This window comes from Crocodylus porosus, unplaced genomic scaffold, assembly GCF_001723895.1.
Source record: "Crocodylus porosus isolate Cpor-Errol unplaced genomic scaffold, CroPor_comp1, whole genome shotgun sequence".
NCBI classification, from domain to species: Eukaryota; Metazoa; Chordata; order Crocodylia; family Crocodylidae; genus Crocodylus; species Crocodylus porosus.
In genome coordinates, this window is record NW_017728886.1 from 2,290,136 (window position 1) to 2,300,820 (window position 10,685).

Below are 10,685 nucleotides of genomic sequence, written 5' to 3' on the forward strand. Positions count from 1 at the left end.
TTATTAGTAGTACTGGACGTGCCAGTTGGGAATCCCGTGTCTCTGTTAGGAGGCACATGAATACAGAATGTGCCAAGCAGATGGTTTTGTCTATGTACTGTATAAATTGAATCTGAGTACCAAAGGTAAGAATAAGCCCTCAACGCCAAACTCTCCTGTACTGGAAGAAGTGCAACCAATGCTCATGCACAGAGCATTTAAGAATGGCTTCATCTCAGCATATTCCTTGCTTTAACCTTTAGTAATTCACCTTGTATCCTCTCCTCGTGAGACCCTGCACTGGTGCCTACATGAGCTGCCTTTGTATCCGCATGATTTGCTTGTGTTATTGCTCTGCTGAAGCCGAGGAACCGGGACAATGATTTGCCCCACGGTTTGTCTGAGAGTTGCAATCCACCTGGTGCTCATCTGTCTTCCATTTGCAAGACAGCAAGAGCTGAGCAACAATTTCCAGACTCTGAAACTTCAAAACAGCAAATGCCACATTAGCCCCGCATTCCTGTCTTACTGGGAAAAGACAGGCTTGGCTTTCATTTTTCAAAGCATTTAGCCCCCCCGAGAGGTAAGACTCACTAATATAGTTAGCAGGATGGGTCCCTGGATGATCCATAACACCATCCCATTCTCGTCGTCATCCCAGCATCTGAAAGAGGAAGCCAAAGGGCTCAAATGAACCCCCTCAATTTTTTTTTCCTTTTGAATATTAAACAATCCAAGTTGTGCTACAAGAAGTGAATGTCCTTAACTAATGACACGAGCAACTTAAAAGTATCGCCCAGAAGATCCTCCAGCGTTCCTCCTAAATACGGCCCAGTGCAAGGAAAGGTCATTTAGCAAGAGGAAGAACTGCAAGATTGTAGGGATTTTTGTTGTCAGCTTGTCTTGCAGTTGTTTGGTTGTCTTCCTCTACCCTCTGCACCCCGCCTCACCTACCAAGGCAAGGATGTACGGGGTAAAAACATTCCTCTCACTCTTGAGATGACACAGAAGATGCATGCAGTAAAGCAGGGGCGGGCAATTATTTCAGGCGGAGGGCCACTTACTGAGTTTTGGAGCCATCGAAGGCCACATGGAAGGCAGCCCAGGGCAGATTAATATTACTTTTCTAAATTTTTTAGGGGTCCCGCAAGCCGGATAGAATGGACGGGCGGGCCACATCCAGCCGGTGGGCCGCATTTTGCCCACCCCTGCACTAAACAAATGCACACTAAAAGAAGATGGATGAAGAACTGAAATGAGGATGCATACTACCATTCACAGCACTGTGCAACGTGAATGAAAATGAATGATGCTGATAGATCACTGCAGGCCACATGCTGTACAGCCTATCACTTCTACACTGGCAGCATGGAGCCTAATTGGACTGGCTGAGGAGAAATCATTACTATCTCACACCTCTTTAGTAGTTCAGCTCCAAGCAAATCTCTGCTTCACAGATTTCAGAAACATTAGGGCTGGAAGGGACCTCATCTGATCATCAGGTCCAGCCCCCTGCCCAAAGGGCAGGAAGGCAGCTGGGGTCAGATCACCCCAGCAAGATCAGCATCCAAGTGTTTCTTGAACGTATCCAGGGTAGGTGCTTGCACCACTTCTGGGGCGGAGTCTGTTCCAGACTCTGGAGACTCAGACGGTAAAGAAGTTTTTCCTAATGCCCAGTCTAAAATGGTCTTCCAGCAGTTTAGGACCATTAGACCTTCATATGTGGCTCCTTATTAATAAGTGTATTAGCTCAAACACCATGTACCTTTTTCCCCCAAATCAGACCTCCAAAGCTGGAGTGCATGTATTGATCAAGGAAGCTGATCTTCTGCCTGCAGTAGAAGTGACCTGGTTTAATTCCTGTTCCACAGTACAGCATCTGTGCTATTACTCTTCGGGCAGCTGAGGGAGCCTACTGTTTTGCGCTCTACAGGCGTTAATGATCATCTCTCCTTTTTAATGGTCTCAGTATTACACTTACCATGCTAACCTTTCTTAAGGCAATCTTGTTTTCTGCTAGCTGCTCTTGGTACTCTCTCCTTCTACTGCACATCTCTTTAGCTCATTTCAAAATCACAGACCTGCCAATGGAGACCAGTCTTGAGGAGCAGCTAGGGTTTCAGCCTGAGTTGAGCAGGGAAGGGAGGGTGAGTCAGCTGAAGCTCAAGCTCTGTCCCTGCTCTATGCAGCCAGAACTCTGGAAAAATCCTTTTTTTTTTGGTTCTTTATTCTGCCTTTCAAAAACAAGGTGCGTATTATAGTTTTGTATGCAAGAAAACATGGTAAATAAATGAAGGACCAAGGAGATGAAACATTTAGCTATTATGTCACGTCCAGCAATGGGTCGTTGTAGCTGAAATATAGTAGGGAGGTGTTGAGAAGCATGCACGCTGTGATGCTGCCCCTATGAAAAAAGCCTGAAGCTGAAAGCTAAAGGAAGATTGTTCCAGGAGATAGGTCTGGCAAGAATACAAAGTCCTTTAATCAAGAACAGTGAGGTGTGTGAAAGGGCAGAGAGAGGAGTCCTAGATCTCACACAGTTAAAACACAGAGCATAATAGTACAAACTCAAGAGCTCAGAGATCCCATTCCCAACACCAAATACTACATAAATTTGAGACCAGCTACCCAAATTTCATACTGGTTCCCCAGAATCTATGACCAACTTACACACTGTGGTTTTTCAACAATAATAATTATTGGGCTATTTTTATTAGTGTTCTGCTTTTTAAAAAAAATTAGCCGTTGGGGGGGTGGGCACTTGGTTTGTTTTTTTCAAACTTTTCTGTGCAGCTCTGGGCAAGATTAACCCTTCTGTTTCTGAATGGAAGCAGAGGCTTGCTTCCACTATTACGATTCCAGGAGCTTGGGCTTTAGGAAAAATAAAAATGGTGAGATTTATGACAAAAGCGTCTGAGTTTGCAGAACTGCGGGTACGTAGATCGAAAGTGGAAGGCTTTTTAAAACCAATTAGCTAATGTGCCAATTTCTACATTTTAAATATAAATGATGCACAATCTTAAGCTTAAATTTTCATCGCTTCAGTGTTTCCCTGCTGATGAATGCAATTTAATATGCAAAACAGGATGCTCTCCCATCCCAACCATGCTTCTGGCTCACCCTGTATTTTCTCTGTAGATTCTGGTTACAATCCAAGCAGACATCACAACAGTGGGAGCCCCTAAAAGAATTGAAACAAATATATGGTTTCACTTTGCACAAGGTAGTCCAGGTACACGATAGCCACACTGCTTAACAGAGCTATGAAGTAGCCAACGAGGTATGACAATAAATTCCTGGCAAAGGTGTCAGATGATCTCACAGTGAATTAATGAAAACTTTTGCTTACCAGTTCAATAAAAGGCTAATGAAATCGAGGTGTATAAGGAAATGAGAAAACAAAACAAGAACCAAAATCTATTTTAACCGGAGATTAGAAGAGGGATAGAGGGCCACGGAGAAAGAGACAGAGGAAGATTTGGGGATGAATGACAAGCTTTCGTATGGCGCAACGAATCACTCACAAGGGTTTAGCTATAAGTGTTTTAGTTCTAGAATGTTCTGGGTAGATCGTTCCAGTCCTTTGGCAATGGAGCTCTCAGTAGAGCAGACAGGAGAGGTTATTTATCTGGGATGAAGACTCATGACTGTACACAGTAGCCAGCTTAACTGGCACATGCTCTCTAACCCTCTCTCCAATGGGTTAGAACTATAACATAAGACTGCACTTTTTAGTCCCACCTCTTTCATCTTTGTTCGCTTTTAGATGGCTATTTACAAGCCTTAGTTCATCAGGCCTCAGAAAGACCTTAAAAGAACAGTACCTCTTGTTTCCTCTTATTTACTGATCAGGGGCCTTTGTACACACCACAAAATTGGCCTTTAAAGCAGCTTAAATGCCCTTTTGAACCGCTTAAATGGCGTTGCTGTTTGCATGCTCAGTAGCGTATTCCGCTTTAAATGACTTTGTAATGTAGCAAGCTAAAACACCTCTGACGTGTTTTGGTTTGCTATCTCACAAAGTGTAACAGTGCACGCAGTGCTGGAAGCCAATGTGCTCAGGACTTGGTGGGATTTCAGCGTGCCGTGCACCATCCCCGCTGCCTTCTCCCACCACCAGCACACCGAGCCACCCTCCTGCCGCCTTGCCGCTCCACCGCAGGGGCAAGCCAGCCAGTCCCAGGCAGTCCCAAACAGTGGGAAGGTGGCAGGAAGGTGGCGGGGACAGTGCCGGGGTGCTAGAGCTTACCTGCCTCTCCCACAACTCTGCTTGGGAGGGACCCACCAGCAGCGCACACACCCACGCCACCCTGCCGCTGGAGAGGGTCATCACCCTTGTGTACACACCCGGGGGGGGGGGTTAGTTTTGTTTAATTCTCCCTAAATGGAAATGGTGGAAATTTAGGAAGTACTAAACCAAATTAAACCACTGTAGTGTGTACAAGCAGGTCAGGGAACTGCGGCTTATGCAGATTTTCAAATGGGGATTCTCAGTGGAAATGTTTTAAATACTGGGCTTCCAGGGTTAAGCACCGAGTCCTAGATCCAGTTCTGTTTCTAACGGCCTGTTTATACCACCACTTCCATGATGCTCCATCACATATTGGAGACAGAGGTATTGAGATCAGTGGTGGTAGGTCCTTGTAGGAAGATTCCCGCCCTTCATTGCCAGGTTTGGCCTGCGCAGAGCAGGAACGAGGGCAGGAGGAGCTAGACTCCAGATACCCCAGTTCACAGGAAAGAGCCGAAGCCACAACTGGGCAAAAGTGGGTTCTTCTCCTTGATGCATTCGTGATCTCAGCTTCAGCCCAGCAGGGGTTCTCCATCTAAAGAATAGAGGGCTTAAGGTGGAGCCTCTACCCTTCCCAGACACCTGAGGGGGAGTTAGACATCTAGTTGGACATTCAAAATTGCTTCTGAGCTTGCATGATAAGCACGGATAGCGGCCTAGGGAGGTCAAAATGCAGATGTAGAGGGAATCTTCTTGGCTTTGTGACTTCTACCCAGGGTAGAGCAGAATCATGTTTAGTGCCTGGGATGCGTACACGCTGTGCAAGTCCCACTTAAACATCTTAGATTCAGGACAAGATCTGGCACCTTTTGTCAAATCCTGCCTCTACTGGAAGAGAATGAAAAGCTCGCATTGACTTAATCGAGGCCAAAATTTTTCCCCTGAGACCAAACATTTTAAGTGTCCATTACATTTGGGCGCTTCTGCTTTGGAATGCTGAACCCGCGGTACCATTATTTCTGCAGTCTGAAACAACTCCCTCAGTGCAGCTTTTAGAAATAATGATACTCATCTACCCCATGGATGTGCTGCAAAACCTGACGGAAATATTTTTTTTCCAAAAAATTGGGAATGTCTTAATAAAATTGGAAAAAATATATTTGCAATTTTTTTTAAACTCTTGCTATCTTGTAAGACATTTTCAACCGAAAAAGGCATTTCATGAGCTATTTCTTGCATTGCTCTGGAAATAAATGCGAGGCAAGCATACAATAAAAGGAAGGATTGTACTAACCCCAGCCAGCCAAAATGAACCACCACACATACTGTTTGTCAGAAACAAAGGTCAACAGAAGCAACGTTTGCAGGTATATCCCTTCTACCAGGAGCCAGAAGAAGTTGGCTAAAATGCTGAACTGAAAGAATGCCACAGCCACCTTACATGCAACCTAGAAACACATGGGAAGAGGAGAACATTACTTCCAGTCTCTTGAATATGTGGTTTTTCAGGCCCTGAGCAAAGCTGGAGAATTTTGACTTGAAATGAATATGAGCTTGCATAGGGCAAGGCTCCAAAACCCCTTGAAATCGGTATTGGACTTCGGCATTTCTCTGGCCAAGGTGGGCTTTGGCATTTCTTTCTCTAGGGGCAGGGGTAGAACAGCTCAGGACTCTCTCTGCTCCAGATACATGAATGTGAGTCTTGCTTCAGCCATGATAAAGGCCACCTCTAACTGACCCAGCTGTAAATGGCTCCTACCTTTTTGGCCTGGGAAGTCCAAGGCAGTGGGATTTGATATGAGCCACATCACTCCTTTGTTGCTGCAAGCAACAGATACTGGCATGCCTTAACCACATTAGGCCTAAGATTTGGTAAGCTCAGGTGGACCTTTGACCTTCTGAGTTCTTTGTGTTTGTGATATGATTGCCTATATTAATTCAGAACCATTCCCCTCAAAGCATGCACTCATTCCCCAGAACCAAACTATTGGGCCAAACTAAGAAATATCCATGTCTCCTTCCCAAATAAAGACCAAGCATCAAAAGAAACAGAGGGAAGAAAAGATAGGTACCGTTGACATAAGGCAGTGGTCCATGTTTTCATCTGCAAACAGGACAGCATCTTTGGTGAAAACAGCAGTGGCTCTCAGAATGAAGGAAACAAAGAGGTGCATGTGGATAAAATTACGTGTACAGTGGAATTTTCTGAAATGGCAAAAGGAACAAGAAAGCCAGTCCTCAAAAGTTTAGCCTGCTCCATCAGAACCCCAAATTAAAATAAATTCAGCCTAACCCCTCCCCCGCCCCGTGGCATATAACTACAGTAGCTGTATTTAAGGAGATAGTTAGCACAAGGTGGGAGGTCGTCTTTGAAAACAGAGGGAGACTTAATGTCTAGAATATTGACAATCCTGGAGAATGAGAGCTTCAATCTGTAATGCCGTGCTTTGTGAAGGGCGTTCCTCACAGTAGGGATTGGGTTTGGGACTGCTGGATCTAAAACTATCAGCGTCTATTCCTTGAATTAAAACATCCAACTTTGTTAAGCAAGCCTGCACCTAATTCATTACCCTACATATGCAAGAGGAAGGAGCCAGAGCACCCACTGAGTGGGTGGTGCATTGCAAAGGAGTGATAAGGGCCAGAAGAGCAACATGACCCTATACTACCCTGATTGTGCATCTCAATATTGAAAGCTGCTTCTGGGGGCATCAGAGTAGCTCAGTGCCCTTTTCCCCATGGCTTCTCTATAGAGATTACCACTGATGATACCAATCAGTACCTCTTATGGGAGTATAGCTGCACTGCACATTCCTATCCAGTTAGACAACTTGGGGATTGATTCAAACCTGGGGGACTGCATGGAAAGGCCTCACCTCTCCTCACTTATTCCAAGGGTCACTGGATTGGGTTTCTATTGCTCAGGCTACTGTGTTGAGACCCAGTAGTAACTTCCCGTTGTTATTAACCAGGACTGCATTTGTATTAATGGCCTAGAAATAAAGGTTTCTACTTTCTAGCATCCCAAATCAGCACATATAAAGTTCTGACAGAACAAGAAGCAAGGGAAATTTAAGATGGATGTTAGGAAAAACTCTCTCACTACAAGGGTGGTGAAGCACTGGAATGGGCTACCTAGATAGCTTGTAGAATCTCCATCCCTGGCGATTTTTAAGGCCCAACTCAACAAGACCATGGCTGGAATGATCTAGCTGGTGCTGGTCCTGCTTTGATCAAGGGGTTAGAATAGATGACCCCTTCCAACTCTAATTGGCCCCTCCCAAACCTAATTTTCTATGATTCTATGACTTTTTCCTCCCTCAGTCCTTGTGCATTGCTCCCATGATCTTTAGTGGCAGTTACAGGCTTCTTTGAGGAGAGCCAATCGATTTGAATGACTGGAGGTTGAAGCCTTCAAGGGTACCATGCTGTATGAAATGGTGAGGTCCTAGGGGTGGCCATGACAACCCCTGGTGGCTTCGAGACTGTGCCTCACTCTGCCCCTAGGGTGCCCTCCTGTCTCGCTTGCCACACCTTGATGGTATTTATAATACATAGGAAGGCTGCCCGCAGGCCTTAGTCCACCTGCAGAAATAGTAACATAACATAAGGCTCTGGGCTATAACAAACAAAACAATAAGAGCAGCCCTTGACCCTTTTAAAAGGGCCAACCACCTTTCATTCTTGGCCCTGCATACATCCCAGCCTGGTTTCTTGTGAGCTCCTGGGGCCTAAGTCTCCCTGTAAGCAGCAAAGCAGTATGACCAGTGCCCCTGAGTTCTTCTCCTGGGCAGGAGCTCCTAACCTGGTAGCTAGCAAGGCTCCCTCAAGCCCCGGGTTTATATGCAATCAGGGCCCTGCCTACATCTGGTCAGGTGACTACCTGGGCTGGTGGCTAATTGCTTTATTATCCCTGCTGGCCCAGCAACCAGCAGCTGCTGCCCCCTGCCTTCCTTGCAAAGCTCCCTGGCAGGGCTGCTTCTCCTCTTAAAGTAACAGAGAGCCCTGAAATGTTCTCTGCTACAGCTGATAGAGAATACCTTAGTCAAATGCGGGGGGGAAATAGTTACCCTATATTAACTGAAAGGTGATTTTATTGCATTGACATAACCTCTAGCATTAAAAAAAATACATCAAAGCAGGAAAAAAAGATTAAAAAAAACCTCAGTCAGGTCTTGTGTATTAGAGTCAGCAGGAAAATGTCACAGCACAAGTGGGGGAGAATCGACGATCATGGGTAGAAATATAGCATCTACGACAGGTGTCTTAACATGATTATAAAACTTGCTTTTGGTTAGCAAAGGATGAAAGGGGTAGAATGAGACTGATTTATCTCAAAACACGTTAAAAGACTAAGGGGTTACCTGAAGGCAGCAAAGACCAGGAGAGCTGTGATGAGAGAAGTTAGCGAGGTCGCATAGCCGGCAGTATAGACGTGCCAAACTGCAGAATAATATGATTTCTATGAGAAGAGAACATAGACAGGTATAGATGGAAATGCAGCATTTAGCCCCATTTCACCAAGGCAGGATTTTCCTTGGAAAAAACGTACAAGCAATACGTTTTCTTTCAGCTTTGACAATGAAGATCACCCTAGCCACCTCATCTGGTAGATAATATGCTTCATTTTATCTCCTCAAAATGCCTTTCTGCAAATGGGGTACTAGACTTTGGGTTTAGCTCAGGAGATGTAGGTTCAAGACCTGGTTGTACTACTCACCTACTGGGTTATCTCAGGGAAGTCACTTTGCTTCTCTGAGAGTCAATTTCTAACCTCTAGAAGGCGGATATTTAGCCCCGAGTGAAAAATGCTCTTTCCCAAATGGTTTTCAATAGAAAATTGGGTTTTCAGCTAATCTTTTTTTTTGTACGCAAAGTGTCTGCTTTCCTTGGAAAATTTGGAGCTTCTGTCAAAAAACCCAAACCGAGCTGAACGAAACCAAACCAAAGCAAAAACACTTCTTGGGGTAGAGGAGGATGACACCTTCCTATTTTTCAAACTGTTTTAATAGTGATCCTTACCCCCGTTTATGAAGTGTTGTAGATGTATGTGGATGCTCTATACAGACCCAATGTACGCTTTATGAAGATGCCAAACAACTGCCTGTGAACCGTGAATCATGTGCTATAAGAGCTTAGTACTGTGATTGATATTTTAATCTCAGTTTATCTTTGCAAATATAAAACCTGTGCTGCAAGTTTTTACAATAACAAAACGCAGGTGTATTGCACATGGGCTCTATCTGAACTAGGACATTTTGTGGGTATTTGGATGAAGGTGCCTAGTTATAGCTTTTCCCTAATCTGTATAATAAGGGCCATGTCCTCCAAGGGGAAGAATTCTTCCAAATTCTGCTCAAGCTGATGGGAGCTATGGTCATAAAACATATCACAGATCTTCAGCACCTTGCAATAAGGCCCAGATCTTTTAGGCAAAGTGCAAAGACTTCAAACAGGAGAGACTCAAAGCACTTCTCACCCCCCAAAAAAGACCTATAGGTTGGTGGGTACAGATCCTCTGAGACCCACAAGTATTGATTCAGACCCAGACAGGACAGAGAACTGAACCCACATTTCTGACTCCTTGGAAGCATTGTAACCACTTAGCTGTTGGATAAAATAGTGGGGCAACACTGTCAACTGCTACTGCCATGTATCATGAAAAGCCAGGAAGTCAAAGTCGATTTCCAAGAGGACTGAGCTCATCAGGTGACACGGAAGGACGAATACGTAGTTTGCAGGGTCTTGGCAGGGTGTAGATTTGAGATGCTCATGACTCAAACACCTCTGGGCGTGCCTAGAAGCAGACAGTTAGGTGGCAGTACTGACCTGATCTTCAGGCCCTTTACTAGCACCTTCATCAAATCCACAAGCGACAGAGTACGGTGGAAACGGTTCTGACCAATAGGCTTCTTGCGTACAATTTCGCTGCAGGAAACCTGCAACAGTAAAACATACCAGGGAATGATGCATTTCCTTTAATACTGAGAAGAAACCGATTGTTCCCATTGCCAAATTTTGAGACTGATTTTATGTCCTCACTTAGATGTTTATGTTGATTTTTCACACTTCTCATATCAGAGTGAATGATATGGAAGTTATGCAAAACCCCCCCATTTCGGTCTTTATAGTTCAAATTAAATTGAAACAAAATGTATTCAAATCCAAATTTAATCCTGAATGTTACAGCGTATCTATGTTGGGAAATGATTTTACCTTCTGTTTCTCAAACTGAAGTTCATGTCCCCCCGGGGATAGGTAGGACTTTTCCCAGGGGTATGCACCTGAATTTTAATAATGGCAACAGAGCTTCTTATGTCACTAACAGATGTTCATTTAAAGGTGCCATGGGATCTGATCCCTGATCCCAACAAACACATAGGTCCAGGGAGGTGATCCTCCCCCTCTATGCGGCACTGGTCAGGCCGCAGCTGGAGTACTGCGTCCAGTTCTGGGCGCCACACTTCAAGAGGGA

General features: G+C 44.7%; 1 protein-coding gene across 1 annotated transcript in view; it reads right to left on the reverse strand.

Moving 5' to 3' along the window:
* Nucleotides 1-10,685, reverse strand: part of LOC109314012 (vasoactive intestinal polypeptide receptor 1-like) — a 34,301-nt gene that overhangs the window by 9,035 nt on the left and 14,581 nt on the right. Inside the window, exons 4-9 of the mRNA XM_019541320.1 lie at nucleotides 10,040-10,149; nucleotides 8,575-8,672; nucleotides 6,283-6,415; nucleotides 5,505-5,658; nucleotides 3,100-3,160; nucleotides 574-643 (exon numbers count right to left, since the gene is read on the reverse strand). Coding sequence (XP_019396865.1) covers nucleotides 574-643; nucleotides 3,100-3,160; nucleotides 5,505-5,658; nucleotides 6,283-6,415; nucleotides 8,575-8,672; nucleotides 10,040-10,149 — 626 coding nt within the window. The remainder of the gene's footprint in view (nucleotides 1-573; nucleotides 644-3,099; nucleotides 3,161-5,504; nucleotides 5,659-6,282; nucleotides 6,416-8,574; nucleotides 8,673-10,039; nucleotides 10,150-10,685) is intronic.